The sequence below is a fragment of the Lepisma saccharinum genome, chromosome 3 (assembly GCF_977018435.1).
Source record: "Lepisma saccharinum chromosome 3, izLepSacc3.1, whole genome shotgun sequence".
In the NCBI taxonomy this organism is placed as follows: Eukaryota; Metazoa; Arthropoda; class Insecta; order Zygentoma; family Lepismatidae; genus Lepisma; species Lepisma saccharinum.
Genome location: NC_139231.1, coordinates 134,785,455 through 134,805,690, shown reverse-complemented (window position 1 = coordinate 134,805,690; position 20,236 = coordinate 134,785,455). Strand labels below are relative to the sequence as shown.

The 20,236-nt window shown below is 38.8% G+C and overlaps 1 protein-coding gene across 8 annotated transcripts in view; it reads right to left on the bottom strand.

Annotated features, from left to right (window-relative positions):
- The window catches only part of sick (sickie), a 1,061,378-nt gene that overhangs the window by 741,816 nt on the left and 299,326 nt on the right, over nucleotides 1-20,236 (bottom strand). For all 8 annotated transcript variants that reach the window (XM_083119471.1, XM_083119472.1, XM_083119464.1 and 5 more), the window contains exon 3: nucleotides 15,180-15,232. In XM_083119471.1, coding sequence (XP_082975597.1) covers nucleotides 15,180-15,182 — 3 coding nt within the window. In that variant the 5' untranslated portion in view covers nucleotides 15,183-15,232. The remainder of the gene's footprint in view (nucleotides 1-15,179; nucleotides 15,233-20,236) is intronic.

Sequence of the window (20,236 nt, the reverse complement as noted above, 5' to 3'; positions counted from 1 at the left end):
CAAAGTGGGCGTACCCCCTTTTCTTCAGATACTACAGTGGTTGTTGTTGTAGCGATGTGATCACGTACCTGATAGTTCAATTGTCCAGGACATCTGTATGGAGACCTTCATGATTGTCGCCATGTCCTGGTAGATGTTTTGCAGAGATATTCCTGCGTCACGTCCTATCAGCATCAGAGAGTTCATTAACTTGACAAGGACTTTAAAATCAAGTTTCATGTGTTTCCTCATGGTCGAACGATTGCAAATCCACAACAATTAAACATACTTTCCGACGAAAAACCAGGAGTACGCTCACTTTGTGGCCACCCTGTAGAGTAAATTGCATTTTTACATCATTTTAAATCTCTCTGTTGCAACGTCCCCCGGTTGCACACCAGTCGTCAGAAAGTTAGTCCGCTACTCCTTTAGTCGGGAACATGAGAATCTTTGCAAATCATCAGGGCTTGCTGGGTAGAAAAGAAACACAACACAGTATTCAAAGTTAAACGCAGTTTTTTAATCACTTATATTTCCTATCCTATGTCGACTTACAAGCCAGGTACAGATTTGCTTACGTTTCTGCCTGAAGAGGAACAATTCTATAGCATATTAAATCGAATTACAATCACTAAACACACTTGCATATAGAATTAACGTTGGACAAGACAAACGTAAATACACGAAGGTTTCGGTACTTAATTGTTATTTTCGAGTATAGTCAGAATGAAACGAAAGTAATTACCAATTACACTATTCGTGCATTCCATTAACCGTTACCACGTTTCTGTTGATTTCTCCCCTTCATCTGTTTTCTAACCGAGTCTGTCGTCAGGTGAAAAACATTCAGGTGGGTTCACTTCCTCTGCTGAGATGAGAAAGTGACGTCAACACGAACAGATTATGACGTATTTCTAAACATATACACAAGTTCCAACCACAACTGTATCAATCTAACTATAGTTGTCTGTGACAACTTGCACATTATTTGAAGTAACAAACGTTTTAAAAATCTTAACTTCTTACAAATATAAAACCTTAAACGCTCAGGTTCGTTACACTCTTTGTGCCCCTTTTCAAAGTACTTTTCCAGAATGGAAGCCCATCTACACCGCCTCCTAAACCAGTCTTAAATATAAATAGTAACTGGTAACATCCTCTTACTTAAAACAATTTGCACCTCTAGATCAGAACCGTACGAATTACGGTCCGTGGGCCATTAAGACCATGCAGGGTTTTTATGTGGCTCGCCTTGGTACTCGTAAAACGTACAATTGTGCGTCATCTTTGGCGTAAGTAAAATTTAATGTGGCCCGCTACAAATCGCTCCAGTACAAAAAAAGTTTGTACACTCACCGGCAATAAAAATGGGACACTTAGATCCTGAAACATTCGCTTCACTGCATGGCGCTATGTGTGTTGCCTAACTCAACGGCGACGATGAGCGAACCTCAATAGCAAATCTTCAATGGCAAGCTCGGCACCCGCCTTAAGAGTTAGGCAACAGACATAACGCCATGCATTGCTGGTGACTGTACACAAACGAAGTCGACTCAGAAGTCGAACCATTGTCTCCCGGGACGCCCTACCCGCCGAATAATAATAGTAATAATAATTTGGGCTCGGAAGTTCTATTGCCTATAAATTACCAAAGAAAAATACCTATAAAAAGACGTAAAAATATCAAAAAAAGAACCCAAAAACGAAAAAAAGGACGTATAAATGTGATCCAAATTAATTAACAACTTCAGTTTTAACCTCCCTACCCCCTCCCTCTGCGCGGCACCTCCTTATCTGACTTGAGATCTTTGCAGGCGTGTGCAGTCTGGTCGTATGCACCGTGCTGAAAGCTTCAAAACAAGCGAAAGTTTCCACTTACAGCGCGATCTTCCAGACAAGTTACGGTTAAAGGATCTTGTACCGTACCTGCTTCAATCGTCCAAAAATGTTTCTCTCTCGTTTCAGTGATCGGTTCAAATATACTTATTTCTCTCCTTTTTATTTCTTTACTACAGAAAGGATGTTTAAGAGGTGATGAACTGATGATGATTTGAATTGAGAATGGGCAGTAAGAACGTAGTCGAAAGAAGGTGAAGTTGCAAAAAAAACCGTTAAGACCTAAAAAAAAAGGCTAGAAATGGATCAATAAGCCAAAAAACGCCGAAAAAGGCAAAAAAGGACAAATAAAACCCACCTTTTTCTGACCTACAATGACCCAAAATGAACATATATTATGTTGGGCCTCGTCTTTGGACACTAGGAAAAAAAAGGATTTTTCCTCAACTTCCAAGCCCTAGTAATAATAAAGGGTTCACATTTATGACCTAGCGGTTCGAGTATTACACCTAAAAACCAGGAGGTCCAGGATAAGACACTTCATCACACAGTCTCATTGTTATGATGAACATAAAATTGAAGAAAAGGACCGAAAATCCACAAAACAACACAGTTGGCAACACTGAGAAAACGGCATCAGGAGTCCATAAGAAAGAGCCGGAGAGGAAATAAGAAAGAAGGATTCGCAAGGAACAGTGGCACTTCCGGATGGAAATCTAATCTGTGGCAGTTAGCTCTGGACGAAGGGTTGGGCAAGAAGGGAGAGGGGGGGATGGAGCCACCATCTCAAATCCATTTACGGACTCAAGGGTTGGCTAAGAGGGAATACGTTATGCTGTATTCCTGCAGACCTTTCCCCACAGTGACGGCCTCTCCACCCTTAACAACATAGCGATGACGGTGGACAATATGGCAGGCGCAGGGGGTGCAACTCGAAGGTTGGTATGGGGAATATACCCCCTTCAGAACTTCATTTTTCATTTCGCTGCATTTTCCTATTTATAATAGAGTTAAAAGTAGTTCTTTCAGCAACTGGACCACCTACTTAAAATTCCATTGGTGTTTAATAAAAACACTCAAAATGCTGACCAAGGCAGTCTCTTTAATAACACTACAATATTATTATTATTATGTAATAAAGGCTTCCTTGGTCAGTATTTTTAGTGTTTTATTAACCATGGAAACAAGGCTTAATAGTGTTTGTTACCGTTGTTTATTGGCGTGTCTATGAACATGTGCGAGAATTTTCCTGAGTCCGTACACTTCTGTTGGCCAGTTTTTTTTAAAAATAATCATCCGGTGTGCAACATTGTGTTACAGTATCTATAGCACTGATATAGTCACAGAAAATTGATTATGGTTATCTATGATCCGCGACCGGAAAGGAAGGGGGGATGATAAGGCTAAAATTCCAAAATTTGGAGAAACTTAAAAAAAAAAAAGAAGTTTTTAGAGGCTATGTGAACCAAAGTGCCGATCAATGCAGAGACATGCTGGAAAAATACCCACCTGAATCCACATGGCCTGCTTCTCCCGTTGCCTTAACGACTTGTTCTTGCTTACATGTGAATAAATTGTACAAAAAGTTAATATCGCAGTCGTATTCAATATTCTACCACGTATATAGCACATCATGCCACTGGTTACTTTTCGTCAAATATATTCCTATTATTTCTCCGAATTTTGAGAATATACGTATTTTAAATATCTAGAAATGTATTGCATATTTAAGTGCAAATGTTGACAGTTTTTAAGCGAATAAGTTGCATTTGTTAACATAAGCATAAGAATTATTCAGTAATGTTGGATAACCCCTTCCTCTGAAATGGTGGTCGACTGCGCTTGGTGCTGGACTCGGGATCTTGGCCCAACAGCCCTACTTGTAGGACAATTCATCTTCATCGTCTCGATTAGTCAAAACCTGTAGAAAAGCGACGTTAGACAAGAATAATGTAAATACAAATATTTCCTAAATGCACCCAGTTTAATTTACATGGTTGTAATATGAGAGGTATTGTTAACTGACATGGAGGAAAGACGGGGCAGTGTTGTCACGTCCCGAATGCTCTTTTCAACTCTACTAACTGTACGAAGTTTATCAATATGACAACAGATGGTGCCGGACGCCTCTTACAAAGTATATTATTCTCTAGGAGAAACGAAGGGAGATTTTCATGTAGTTGTCTTGTTATATGGGTCATAATTTTAGTGTTTAGTGTTCTTTATAATGAGCTGAGTTTCCAAAATATAAAACAGAATGTGGAAGAGTATAAAACTGAAATATAAAGGAAATGCAGTCATAGGACACTTTCATAAAGCAAGCCAAGAAAATCTTTTCATGCTGAGATAAACCATCCACGGTAATGTCTATTAAATGGAAATGATGACGTGGTAATGAAACACAGTACAGTAAAATCAATTTGTTCTACATGACGTAATCAAACGACAAGCGGCCAATTGTATTCTTCACAGGAAGCACGATACAATTGTAACTGGCAGATCGAACCCGGTTTCGCAATTCTGGCGTACATTGTCAAGGAAAGTGTTGAAAAATACAGTACATTGAGGAAGACAAATTTTAGATGGTATACAACCCTATTACAATGTTAAAATTTGAGTTTCCTGAGGAGAAGGGTGCAGACGCGTTCTTGTTATATTGAAGCATAACTTAATTACACAATAAACCAGCAACACTCATTGAATAAACAAAGCAAATACATTTTTAATACGTTAAAGGACACCTTGTGGTAATTACAGGAATAAAAGAAAATTAGAGGTTAAATAATTTTGAACCGACGCAAGGGGTTCCGGGTTTGAATCCGTCCCTTTATCATTTTTATCATATCATATCACTCATCCGCATCTTCGCGATTAGCCAAAAGTGGAAGAAAAGCCAAGTAAACCAAATCAATCACCCGACCCCTCCCTAACATAAACTCGCGACAGACTGATCGCACAGTGTTCTGTACGCTATGGTTTCACTTTGCGAATACGTTAAACACTATGAATATATTATTTCTATAAATAATGGGTCGTATTAATAATAACAAGAAGGTGCTCAAAAGAGAACACACGGTTTTCCGTATAAATCAAGTACTACCTCTCATAGTTTCCAATCTAGAGACTTCTTACAGATACAGATATAGACCCATTAATATTTTTAAGGCTGAGAGAACATTATTAGTCCTGTAACATTATGGCACACTACTATAGCGGAAGAATTTTATAACATTACAGTTATCATTTACATTGCGAAGCGTTCAGAAAATATTATACACAATATACACAACCCGAAACGGGCTTTAAGTTACAGGGTTTTCATTCAGAAAGTAACAAATTCAAAGAAAAGGAGTTAATTTAAGAAGGAAAAATTGTTACTTAACAAATGAAATACTGTGTAAACAAACTGAAGCTCAGCACGCTATCTTTCCGTAACATTACAAATTAACGATCAATCTTCCTTTTATATTGAGATATTTTTTCCCGTATTTCTTTCTCGTCATTATATTTACATTAATGTGATTAGCATAGATCTACAATGAGCATAAAATTGCCTGTTGATTAGCTAAAAGAAAGAAAGAAATCAACAACATACGTCCATGTATAAACTTAAGGAATATTGATCAGAAAACCACGTCAACGAATCAGTGGTTTTTGCAATTGCAAACAACTGCCGTATTCTTCCAAACGTGTATTGCATGTGATATCGAGTACATATTAAAGTTGTGCTATTGACTTGTTCCTAAAACCATTCGTAGGAAACGTTTTTACTCTCTCGTTTGAATAGCTATTGACTTCTAAAAATGTGAAGCGATACATTGTTTACAACGCACTTGGCCGCCATTACATCCGCACTTGTGACGTAGAGGTCGCTGCTGATTAGTTATGGAGTTTCTAAGAAAATTGGGACAGATTATGAGAAATATGTCATGGAATATGCTATGGCATCAGAATGCTACAGGATGTTAAGAAAAATGCCATTCGTCTAAAGCGAGCCTAACAGAATGTGAGCAAATGCTCCCTGTGAGAAGGTTACCAACCTTTTATATACATTCCACCAAAAAAGTTGAAAAATGGAAGATGCTCAGTTTTATTCATACGACCCAATAAGTATCTAGCTACCCTTATGTTTGAATATGCCCCACGTAATTATGAATTAGGCGAAATTGTCTCGAACGGAATGAAAATACTCCTGATTTCGTCTCGATATTCACTAATTACGTCACACCTTACTTACTTACCGGCATGTAACATAAGGACGTGAGCGATCACTACTCATGAGAAAGTTGGTAAGACAATGACCAGCACTCACTCTCCAACACACGAAAGTTGCACAGTAAAAGTCTCAACGCACCGCGAAAGCACTCCGGCAAGAGAAACACTGACTGGATTTCAGAATGACCGCCCGGAAGACCCAGAAACATCAGAGAAGGAATTCCACGCCTCCACCTAACTACTTTATTCGAAGGGGGAGGGGGATGGACAAATCGAAGACACGGGGGGTTGAGAAAAGGGCACGAATTGGCTAGCAAAGCAACGTGACCTTCATGCTGCAATGTACTTAGCGCCTTGTTCCAACAACCAAAACTTTGTCGGCAGTGTTTCCAACTGGGAAGACAAGCATCCAAATGTCTCGTATTTTAGCAGTGACGAATCATCGTATATCGCATATACAAGACTGTATATGTCGAATATGTTGGTTAATAGACGCGTATATGACATTTGAGCTATTCCAAAACGATTTGTAAAAGTTAAAATTGGATTTATGTCCACTCAGGGTGAATTGATTTAAATTTGGTTGATTTAAATCGCGATTTAAATCGGGTGATTTTTTTTTAAATCACTGATTTAAATCACTTCAAAGAAATAATTTATAGAATAATGTAAAAAAGGATTTTGTAGACATCAGAGTCACTTTTGGTGAAGAAAGTACAATAATCTCGTTATCATTGAATGGTATATATTAGGCTCTAAGGAAGGAAAAGAAAGGAAACAAAATATATATGCCAAAATTCAGCTACAAAGACTTTTGAAAAATATTTTAAGTTTACATCCAGAATGTTTTATTTTCACTGGAAGCAAAGTTACTGAAATTATTATAGTTTCATTAACACACTCAACAAACATTTCCATAGTAGGTTCATATATGCAGTATCAGAAACAGAAAAATGTATGCCTACATATATTTTCTTATTTGCTTTAATCAAACTGTTCAAATATTGTACCAGAAAAAGGCTTGAGTTGCTGTTTTAAGTCCACTTTATGCACAGTAAGGCTAATCGGGACTGGACCTACAGTTTAAAGTGGGATCCGAACCACTTGTGCCTCCACCGGGTATCGAACCCGCGACCCCTTGATTACAAGGCAAAGACGATACCACAGCGCCATGGGGGATGCCCACCCGAAAAAGGCTTTCTACAAAAAAGTATATATCTGTATGTATGGTGCCACAAACCATACAGGAAATTTTGAGTGTGTTTTTAAAAAAAATCGATTTAAATAAAAAAGTCCGATTTAAGTAAATAAAAAATCATCAAAAATGATTTTTTAAATAAAAATCATGATTTTAATCCACCCTGAGTCAACTTTATACTCATAATCAGGACTGCACCTACAGTTCAAAGTGAGATCGGAAGCACTGTGCAATGTGCCTCCACCGGGTACCGAAAAGGAACCTTTTGAAGGGAAAGCAACGTTATCACTACGGCATTGGGGAGGTACTGGAATGATTTATAAATGTACCCCTTCGATATTCGGGCTCAAGGGATATCCCTTTCAGATCTCACTCGACTATCTACCTCTCATTCTTTCAGCTCACTCTAGAAACTTAAGTACTGCAGGTTAACGAGTCTTGGGTGTCTGAAATGATACGCACAATAACCACATGTGATATTTTTAGTAGAGAAATATACTCCTTGCATACATTTTGTTTTTGATCCTTGAAAACCTGTAAAACACTTTATCATACCTGGTTAGGATATTGTCCTAACCAGTTATAACCAAGAATGGCAATCATTTAGGGACAATGCATTATTAGCATTTTTACTATCACTTTTCCCTATCTCACTAGGTTATCACATTGAAGATGAAGAATGACAGATTGATTACAAGAGTAATACAACACTCCTAACACTTCATCACAGACCGAAGTGACGTGCCAAAGGCCACAAGCAACAAGTGACACGTTGGTTTCACACTCAAGTAACAAGCGACAATCAACACCACCCCTCCAATAGAGAAAGCCTACAATGCGCATGCGCGACCAACAGACCGAGGCGACATTGTGCACACTATTGAGAAAAAGGCTCGGTAGGAGCGACACGCTAACGATAAGCAACATGTGCAACTTGTTGTGTCACTTAAGCTGGGCCGTTTTCCCAGTAGTGTGCACCGTGTCGCCTCGGTCTGTTGGTCGAGCATGCACAGCGAAGAATGTTTCTTACAGACTGGAGGCTCGCTTGTCGCTTCGCTCTGAAAGCTTCCGGTGTCACGATGCTCCCATGCAATCAGACATCTAGCATCGCGCAGTTTTCCTTATTCATCATTAGGAAGAGTATGTCCTTTATTCCCTTATTAATCGCAACAAATGGCCATGATTATAAAGCAGCTGAGAGGAATAAAGCAAACGGAACATCTTATACGAAATTGAAACTCAGAATTTACGATTTCGCAACACTACGCTATTCGATACACCACCGAGAACATACGTAAGGCACATGACACGTATCATCGTCTTCCGTTTCCAAGAAACTCACATTACGTTAGGTACAATTGAGATCCTAAGGTTGCCATCACTGCTTATGGTCCAGCGTGTCCTAACGAACGAGAAAGGAAGTTTCCTCCGCGAAAGTTCATCCCTCCACTCCTTTCCGCTTGAGAGAAGACCCTTCCGATAATTTCCTTTCCTCTCCTCCTTTCATTTTGACAGACACGTTCCTAGCTTCCCTGGACGCAGTCGAACGTTGAAGGTCAACAACCAAGTGTCAACGATATTTCTTCTTTTTTTTTTATTTCAGGATTTTTCGTTCTGAGAAAACGTGACGTACTAACTAGAGAGAGATGGAGAGAGAGAGAGAGAGAGAGAGAGAGAGAGAGAGAGAGAGAGAGAGAGAGAGTTATACATACACACACACAAATTAAATATACTCCTTAGCAATTACAAATAATTATAAGTCAGTTTGTGGCCAAGAGGTTTTGACGGTCTTCCTAAACTATTCGCTTTAGGTTCCGAGTTCGAGTCCTGCTCTGAGTGTTGATCTCTTCGTGAGTATCCCTTCATCAGTTTAATGTAATTATCATCCATTCTCATATTTTCGATTAATTATAAAAGTGGCATAAAAGCAAAGCAAAATAAGATTACAATGTCAGAACTACATTAGAAGAAAATGTGAACTCAAGAGTCATCTTCGAACAGGCATTTGGGAGAACTGTGTAGACAGACAGCATCCTGCAGAAAGTTACCAATCGACCTGTGCTATAGCATATATGACCTTCAGTACTAAAGTTGTGCGTTTCAGGAAAGTTTTCTTGAAGCTCCTCAAGCGTCTTATCATGAATGCCTCGGTGCATTATTTTCTATTAATTTACAATAACAATATTATCATTGATTAGATTATGACCACTACTACTTATTATTGCATCTCATTATTCTTGATTGATTCATTTGGTTTATTTTACTTCGATTCTCTGTAACTTTTTGCCTAATCGTCAAGTTGATGAAACTGATGAAGGGAGACTTATAAGAAAAACACATAGGCTAAAACAATGCCCACAACGAGATTCGAGTCCGGAACCCCTGGTTGTTGTAGCATGGAGGTTGGAAATCTGACAATTCTACAAAAATTCTAGCACAGTAACCGACAATAGAAATGGAACACCTAGATCCTGAAAAACTCGCTCCTATGAAAGGCGTTGTGAGTGTTGCATAGCCTAACTCTACGGCATTGGTAGAAGTTGCCATTGAAAATTTGCTAATAAAATCCACTTATCGTAGTAGAGTTAGGCAACACACATAACATCTTGCATGGAAGCGATCATTTCAGGATCTAGGTGTTCCATTTTTATTGACGGTGACTGCACCCACTTCAAGAAATGCCTGCGTATACCCTTGCTCAGCTGTGATGTGGCACAGAGTGACAACAGGGCAAATTTTGCAAGCTGCCAAATTTTGAATCCCCCCCCAAGAAAAGTACTTTTCCAATAAATTTTGCACATCCCTCGCAGAACCCCACTTGCCCAGACTTGCAGCAAGCATTATCGAGTGTGAACATTCCAATGCAGCACGGACAAAAGTTTTTGAACCGGTCTTATTCTTCACGCCCTAACAAGCGTAATGATTGTTAATTACTTCAGGAAGTTTCCTTCGCGAGAATTTAATGGGTTTTATTTTCGTGTCGGGCAGCACGTAGCGCGGACATAACAAAGCACATCTCTACATCCCCTCCCCCTTTTTTCCTGTTAATTTTTAAGTCCCGGCTCCAACACCCTCCCTCCTTTTTTTCAGCCTGGAAGATAATTTACATCGGTGTCGGCTCTTGTAATTCACACCCACGGAGAGGGCGCCGGAGTCTCTTCGGGGAGGCTGTCTCTTCCGGGCGGCGAGATCAATGAATGCGGGATGGACCAGACTGCGTGGCGCCGACTGCTTAAAGAGGAACCGCCGCTTTTTGTCTTCCCTCCAGGATCTTGCCGAAATTCTGACGAAAAAGCAACAAAAAGGAAACGAAAGCACAGGAAACTACATTTTAATTGTGGATAAGTAAAATATTGCAGCATAAGTGAGCAAAATTACGGTGAAGGCGCCGGATGTTTTAGGTAGGCAAAATATGTGATGTTAATAAATATGTACAGAAAGTTACTGAAATATTCAGAAAATATTAACTACATAATATGTGTTGTGTATTATGTTCGTAGTCTTCTGCCTTTTCTTTCACTCCAGTACTTCCTTCATGTTCGAAAATTTCGTCAGGGTTATAAAACTAAATGCATCAAATCTACTTGATGCACCAGAAAAGCATCTACTGATGCATTAAAGTGCGTTTTTTGGCCTTTATCAAGAATGATGTTTACAGTTTCATGCATTTTAGTACATCATTTGCAAAGATAACGTCAAAGTGCATCACGTAATGCAAGTGAGTGTTTCTGTCTGTGTCCTTTAATGCATTCTACTAGAAAATGCATAATTTGTGAACCATTTTCAATGATCTTAGTTATCTTATTCAGGGGTGACTCAAGATAAAATTTTCACTCAGGCGAGGTCGACTTTTGGGGCCCTCTAATTTCTACCCTGCCACCCCCTAACTTTCCACACTGGTCCCTTTCAATAAAAAGCATGACAATGTTACATTTTTACGGTTTCAACGATGAAAACTAATAGTCTTATTTTTAAAATACCTTAACTATTGCTGTTATAGAACACGTTTATTCTAAGCATGCATTTCTTTAATACCTACATCATGATATCAAAATAATCTCTTATCTTAAATTGCTACATGATTTTGCAATATACTTATTACGTCAATCTGATCCGATTGACTCTATAAAAATAATGGACAGATAAACTTTAGGAGCACTAAGATTTTACACCCTCACCCGAGAAATGAATTTTTTAACGAGTCATATGTAGTGGCTGTCACTTCAGCGATCTCCGTTGAACCGTGGGAACTGCGGGCTGTCGCTGCGTACGGTGTCGCCACGTTCAACACACATGTTCACTCCGTTGAATAAAAATGGGGATAAAATCGGTTTCGCAACGTGAATTGACAATGATAATGGGATTTAAAGAACAGCTGCAAAGAGCTTCAAAACAAAACTAAGATTGTATTTGTAGGAATATCCAATACTAATAAAAAATCGTTTTAGAAATTTATTAGAACTTTTTTCGGCAGATTTTAAAAATGTGAAAACTAAAATTGTATCTAAAGACCTTTCTGCCTGAAGCGTGTTTAAATTTCATCACGATATAGGTATATAGAATTTCAAAATGAACAGTCGTTTGGAAAACATCGAAGAAACCGACACTTTCTTTTCTTCTCAGGGCGATAAAAAATCGTGGGCTAAAAAATGGCTACCATAGCCTAACGCAGAACTTTAAAAGGTAAATTTTGATGTAACTTGTTTTCATGTAGCCCAACTGGTTAATTTTTCATTTGAATCTGAACTCGGTATCCATAATTTTTAATGCGACCGCAGAGAATTGCATGATAACAAGGTGTTTCAAAAATATTAGACAGTGTGATACAAATTGTTGTAACAAATACAAAGGTGAGTTCCAGATGTAAAAAAAGATGAATAAACAACATGCGAAAAATATTAACACAGTTATGATCGTGTAAAAATTAGCATTAAGTGGCAGCAGAAACTACGCGAAATACATGATAAGGACTTTTAAATACCACAGCGCCACCTAACGAGTCAATTTACGATTGTGTGGTCAAAATGAAAGGTAGTGATTTCTGCTACAAACTTTTCAAGCATTCCCATTAGCTGGTAGCTTTTTGTGATAGTAAATAATCTGTGGTGGTTAAATTAGGCTAGTTGGGTTTGGTTCTCTTAGAAGAAGAAGACGAAAATGGTTGTTGCAGCAATACCAACAAACATGAAAAGTTGTTGTTTTGAACTCTGAAATTCCAAAGTATGTATATGCGTGTGTGTGTGTGTGTGTGTGTGTGTATATATATTTATTTATTTATTTATTTATTTGAGAAAATTTCAGATACAGCACAGGTGGCCATTTTACACTGAAATTGTCAACAATGAGAAAGCAATAATTATAATAAGCATAAAATAAAAATAAAATAAAATAAAATAAATAAATAAAAATAAATAAGAAATAATTAAGAGTAACAAAACAACATAAAAGTGAATAGCAAATGAACAAAAAAATAAGTAAGAGATGGCACTATGTGATATTAATTACAAGTATTTCCTCTGATAGAAGACTGAAAGGCAAACTCGGAGGAAAATATATCAATAGTTGAGGGGAGATCATTGTATTGTGCTGCAAGTCTATAAAAGAGAGATCTTTTTTGAATTTCTAGTCTAGGTTTTTTAGTATAAAATAACCTTGTATTGCGAGTTGTGCGCATAGGTACTCTAAAGTGGAATTCCTCAAGAAGTGTGTTGCAGCGGATTTTGCCATTCACAATTTTGTATAAGTAACTGAAATCATTCTGCAAACGTCGCTGATAAGCAGTTTGTAAGTTTAGAAAAGACAAGAGATGCGGAGATGAAAAATTGCGTAATGAGGGAACCCTGTGACGGACTATAGCTAGGAAGAAGTTAAAGACTGAATCGATTCTGGAGAGGTGAGTGGGACATGCCATGGACCAGACGGGAGAGCAGTATTCTATTATTGGGGAGATGAATGATTTGAAGTACAAAGTGAGGGCTGAGATGTCACTAATTTCAGTGAAACGGTAGAGTAAACCTAAGAGACGCATGGCCTTTTTTGTGGTGCATAAAATATGTTCCTCAAATGTGAGCTTTTGGTCGAAAACGATGCCTAGGTCCTTGTGAGAGGATACTGCTTTGATGTTATTGCCAGAGATGGAGTAACAGATTATTCTTGAGAGAGATAGTGAGAGTAGTACACTTGTCAGGATGTAATGTAAGGCCCCATGTCAGGCACCAGGAAGTAAATGTTGCTATGTCATTCTGAAGAAGATGAGTATCGTCGGAAGTGGAGATTTCCCTGAAAATTTTACAGTCATCTGCGAAAAGAAGGTAATTGCTAGAGGGAGCTGTGAGATGGTCGGCAAGGTCATCGACGAATAATATGAACAAAAGAGGTCCTAGAACACTACCCTGTGGAACTCCAGAGAGGACAGGAAGAAAGTTAGAAACAGTTCCAGGAAGAACAACACGTTGTTGGCGATCGCTAAGGTAGTCTGTGAGAAGGGTGAGAAATTTGCCATGAATGTTGAATCTATTGCATAATTTGTGAATCAGAAGACGATGACTAACAGTATCAAAGGCTTTGGCCAGATCAAAGTATATTACATCTAATTGTGAATTATTTGAAATGCATTCCATAGCATGTGAGAGTAAAACAGACAGGTTTGTAAGACAGGAGCTACCAGGAAGAAAACCATGTTGCTTAGAGCTTAAGTACGGAGAAACAAATTTGTACAGTCTGTCTTTGATTACTTTTTCACAGATGATGGACAGAGGAGAGAGTAAGGAGATTGGTCTGTAAGATGAAACAAAATTTTTGTTACCACTTTTGTGAATCGGTGTGATGTTAGCTTGTTTCCAAGCGTGAGGAAAGATGCCTTCCGAAAAACATCTGTTCAAGAGAATGGAGAGGGGATAGCACAGGGATTGCACAGTTTTCCTGAGGAACATGGTGTTGATATCGTCCGGTCCTAGGGCACGGTGAACTGAAAGAGACGACAATAGATCCTTCACCTCATCGGGTGTAGTGACAAGCGTTGTTAGGGAGGAGGAACAAACTGATCTTACGTTTGGCAACGCTGCAAGGGAAGACGGGGGGCAGAAGTTACCATGAAAATAAGCGTTGAAGAGTTCTGCCCTTCGGTCCCCTATCGCACTTTCACTATCATGCGTAATTTCAGCTGGAATCCTACTGTTATTTTTCCTTGAGTTTATTAGATTAAAAAAGTTTTTTGGGTTTTCCGGGATTGTTGCAGTGATATTGTCTATATGTTCCTTATATTTTTTTCGAAGGAGATACTTTGAATGTCGTCGCAGAGCCGCAAAGGTATTGTGCGTGTGTTCACTCGGGAAGCCCTTCCAAAGTTGCCATGCTCGTGTCTTGTTGGCCAGTACATCCCGCACTTCGGAGTCGAACCAACACGGAAATCTACGAGAAGATATTTTCCCTGTAGGCACGTGGTCCGTCACTGCTGCTTGAATGACACCTGTAAATAGGTCAGCTGCCTCGTCGACCGTCCCGTCTTCCAAGATGCACCAGGGGAAGGAGTCGAGGGAAAGTCTTATCTCCTCCCACGGCGCTCGGTTCCACAGGTAGCGTTTGTTCTGGATGGAGGGGCGATGACCTCTTCTAGGGGGTTGGGGGATGAGAATAGAAACATCCAAACTGTCGTGGTCGGAGGTCAGGAGGTTCTTACCTGGCGTGATACCAATATCGTTTAGGGTGGACAGAACATAATCCAGGTTGCTGTCCTTCCTGGTGTTGAACAAATTATGTTGTTTCAGGTTTAAACCACAGATGAAAGTTTCGATAAACCATGCGTCGTTCGTACACTTCGCTGTTCCATTCACAGGATTTTTTTTAGAGAAATTCACAGAATAAATTCAATAAATTTTCAAAGTACATTTACATCATACACATCAAGTTTGTTATTAAACATCTTGAAGAAAGTAATTTCATAAAAACTTACCATTTGGGACGAACTCTTGGGCTTTCTGTTGATATCAGGAACTTTTTGGCTAGCTGCAAAGAAATAAAAAAAAACAATTGAAATACATTTAGATTATTAATCATGTTGACGCAACTACACACAAAAACTTGGTCAGTTAGAGAATAGATTAAATCGGCAACATTAGCTTTTGAATAGCACAGTGTCTTAATCAAACGCTGACAATCATTTTGAAATGTAGGATAGGTCAAAATATTGTCTAAAACGTTAACAAAGCATAGATAATTTACGTACATCTGATATTTGGCAGTGGGAACACCATTCTATCAACAACAAGCATACCTTTATCAATAATAATAATAATAATAGTAATAATAATTCTTTATTCAGCGGGCGAGGTTCAGCCAAGGGCTGCTCTGCCACCTAACCCTTGTCAATATGATAATACATATGAGATGATATAAACTTATGGAGCAGTAAGCTAAACGTAAAAATAATAATAATAATAAAAAATTAAAAAATGAAGAAAGAAAAAATACATAGGAATTAGTTGCATACAAAAAAAAGTGTAACTAGAAATACAAAAGACAATAGTAATAATAATACAATTCCTTATAGTGAGTGACTTGATACCTTCAGTATGTGCCCCGACTCTGCCATTGTTCCATTAACAGCAGATCTTTTATTTTACCTTTGAAATATAATTGGTTGTTTACACTAGCGATATTTGCAGGCTTTGGGAGCCGAAAAGGAGAAAGATGATTTGTAGGCCGTGGTAGAGTGATTGGGTAAATCGAAGTTGTCCCGCTTACGGGTAGCATACTGATGGATTTCCTTACGGGAATGCATCTTCTCAAACAGGTACTGCGGTTTACCTTCTGTCAGTATGCGGCGTATGAAACAGAGATAGTGCAACTTCCTTCTGTTTGCCATGGTAAGAACCTGATTATTATTTAAGAATGGAAGAATATGATCGGATCTTTTTGCTTGAAAAATGTATCGGAAGCAGGCATTTTGCACCATTTGTATTTTTTTACTGAGTTTTTGCGAGAGTTGAGGGCCGTAAACATTATCACAATAGTCGAACAATGGGTAGATTAATGTTTGGATGAGTCTTAGCTTGCATTCCGCAGGGAGGAAGTCACGGAAACGATTCAGATTCCTAAGTGTTCCATAAGCTTTCCTACATTGCGTCTTTAGATGTTCTGTCCAATCAAAAATTTCGTCAAAAATCAGACCAAGATTTTTTAGCAGTGTTATTCCTGACAATGGGCAAATTGTTTATTTTGAGCTCGATCTTAATATTTTTAATTAACGACCTTGAATAATTAGAACCAATGATTATGAAAGTTGATTTTTCTGGATTTATTTTAAGACCGTTAGATACACACCAGTTACTGACGATGTTCAAGTCAGAATTTAGTGACTGAAGCTTATGTTCCAACGAAGCGTAATGATCTCAGAAATATAACTGGGTATCGTCTGCGTAAAAATGTGGAGTGAAGAATTTTATGACTTGCTGCAAATCTGCAGTGTAAAGGGTAAAGAGGAGGGGGCCTAATATCGATCCTTGCGGCACACCTGCTTATAAGTCGTAAACAAACGTGATAATGGATTCCGTTCCTTTTTTTCACTCTTTTGTATCATTCCTGTGGATACATCGTCATTTTTTCACGTCAACCAAGAAACGTCAGTTAATATTTCCCGTATAATTCCCGGAATTCGAAGAATTGTCGGCCAGTAGGTGCCCTGTGTGAGTGAATGGCGAATTAAATTAGGTTCACTTCATAAGTTTGTTGGTTGGTTGGTTGGTTGATCTGGTGTTTTGTGCACTTTATGCACAGTAAGGCTAATCGGGACTAGACCTACAGTTTAAACTGGGATCCGAACCACTATGTGCCTCCACCGGGTATCGAACCAAAGATCCCTTGATTACAAGGCGACGATGCTACCACTTCGCCATCGTGGAGGCCTTTCATAAGGTTGTATTGGAATAAGAATTATTCGTAATATGCTACTTGTTACACTATGATCATAAATACTGTCAGCGTTTCCACTAATTTAACGTTTTAAAACTACATTACTTTCTTCATTACCTGCTTAGCAGTTTTGTGACATGGCATATCTGAAAGGAAACCTCGTGTTACAGATAAGAATATTATGTTGTATCAAGGGGAGAAATAATGCTGTAAGAATGGAAATTTCTAGTAGAGCTGGGGGACGCTGAAAAATTACCTTAAATGCCCCAGTCCTCTTTCGTTTCAAAAACATACACTTCTACCTCTGGTCTGGAAGCAGTGGCGCTAGTATCATATGTTGTAATCACTTGGAACCATGTAGGACACACATTATCTTCTAATCAAGAGTCCCCTGGTTCGACACCCGGTAGAGGCATATAGTGGTTCGAATCCTACTTTAAACTGTAGGACTAGGCTAGTCCCGATTATACTATCTGTACCTAAAATTCAAACTCTCATAGTTTTGTAGGGCATACAGGGTGCCTACCAAAATAACAAATACAGAATTCTTGATTTTTTCATGACTTTCTCTTGATATTTCTTTCCTTTTTCCACTTTTTCTTAAAATTTATTTAATCGTCCCCTACTTAAGTATAGTGGGGAATTAAGAAAATATATCTTTTATTCAATGAAAAATCCCTATCACAAGGCCGGTTAAGATGAAAACTGAAGCTGTACTATAACAAGAGATTTAGACTTGCTTTAACCATTAAGGCATGTAAAAAATCTATGCTTCAGACTTCATCCTAGATGGGGAATGGCCACATTACTTTATTTAATATTTTTACAAAACTTCACGCATACAAGAATGTAATTCTTGGAACAAAGTAAACAAATTTTAACCACAACTCAATACAATTTTAGATTTCCAAATATTCAATTTCATCAAATCACAGTACAGATATATATACGAGGGTAATTCGGAAAGTAACCGCCGTTGTGGCGTGGCGCTATTAGTAGTGAGCAGAGCGCAACCGTTGTTACAGCACGCAATCTGTGATTCAGTAAGCTTCCAGCTGTGCTAGTGAGAGCATCGTAGTGTGCTGGTTATAACGTCACAAAATGTGTGTTGCCATCGAAAATACCGCCAAATGCGAGGTACGCGGAGTGATAAGATTTCTTTGGGCAAACATTCATGGAACGTGTGGTACGACAATCACTTCTGAAGTTTACTGTAACACTAAACTGAGAAGAGCCATCCAGAAGAAACGTCGCGGTCTGCTGACATCTGGGGTTGTGTTCGTGCATGACAACGCTCGCCTTCACACTGCTCGACGAACACAAGACCTTTTGCGCCAAATCAAATGGGACGTTTTTGATCATCCCCCGTACATCCCGGACTTGGCTCCTTCTGATTTTCATCTGTTCACGGACATGAAGAAGTGGCTTGGGGCACATCACTTCGCTGACGATGAAGATCTTCAAAATGCTGTGACAGGTTGGTTGAATTCCTAGACGGCCGAGTTTTATGCAGAAGGGATTGGTAAGTTGGTGAAACGCTATGACAAGTGCTTGAATTTATATTGTGAGTATATTGAAAAATAGAGGACAGATGTACCTTTCAGATGTAAAGTAAAAATTTGTTGTATCTATGCGGGTTTTTTATTTACAGCCAAACGGCGGTTACTGTCCGAATGACCCTCGTAACAATGTAAATTCACAATAATGTAAGAAAGCAAAACTTCTTGACCACAAGCATAATTTCTTGACTTTTGCTCGACTGATAGACACCCTACCCTGGCCCACATATCGAGGCAGTATAGTAGTTTTTTTTTGTGTGTGTGTGTGTGTGTGTGTGTGTGTGTCAGTGAAACAGAACCCAGGAGCCTGGACAGAGATTAATGCTTGCCTCCAGTCGAGGCCTTTGCATCAATCTCTGCTGGAGCAAAGAACGGTGGCTAATGGAGCTGGAAAACTGGAAGATGCCCACCACGCAGTACGGAGGAAAGCTTTTAGTAGCGTCAGAAAGAGACGAGGGCAAAATCCCGATAAAATGTAATGGGAAGAGACGGAATTTACTACGCAATCCATAAACAAGGAAGATACGAAACTTAAGTGGTGAATCCGAAGGGAAGGACCCAACTTATCTGCCTACCATAGTAAATCTCAACTGCTATGGCGATTTCTGTGGTCCACTTTGTCCTGAGGGTTCGCTCCGTTCAATCGTTTGGAAGGGAACGGCGGTCATGGGACTTCCACAGGCTCCCGATAAGGCTCGAGGGGAAAGCACAGTGCCCATATCGTCGATGTTTTCACGAACTGGCGAATATGTCAACTCCCCTGCATCACGAACCGGCGAATGTGCAAAATTTGACATTTTGAGTTTTTGACGCTGTATATGTTGGAACAACTTGTACTTTGCTCTCACAAAGTTTGAAGTTTATATTAAATATTGCTTAGGAGATAAAGATGGACAACGTTTTGACGTATATGAAAACTAGTATTGTGATAATTTCACGAACCGACGAATATGAAATTCGCCGCTTCGTGGAGAAAAATATAACATTTTACGATCCATTCAGGATGTGTCAGTTCGACTACATTTTGCCTAACAGATGCCGCTGTAATAAAATGTTTTATATTTAATTTTTTCATAAGAAATATAACCCATTTGTAAGATATCAGAAAACATGTAAGCCACAGTTGTTTGTGTTTCTATTGAAACAATGTACAGTCTATATTTTGAGACTTTCAATGACATTGGCAATCATCTGGTTTACTTCTCGCAACTAAATTATTTCGAATAGTTTATAAAAGAAATGCCATACTTCTTTGATATTATTTTGAAGAATAGCCTTCTAGTGGTGTGGCTACAAGTAATTATTCAGAAGATATGAAAAAGGACGTGCTTGTGAAGTGGACTGATGGCAGTACTAACATCGTCAGTAGTCAAGAACTTACACTCCCCCATGGAATGAAGAAGTTGCAATATGGAGCGAAAGTACGTAAAAATGTGGTGGGATCCTGAGAAAATTTATTATGAAGGTGTTGTGATTGGGATGGAAGAAGATTCTGAAAGTGGTGATAGAGGTGATGAACTTCCTCTGTCAATGCCAAAGA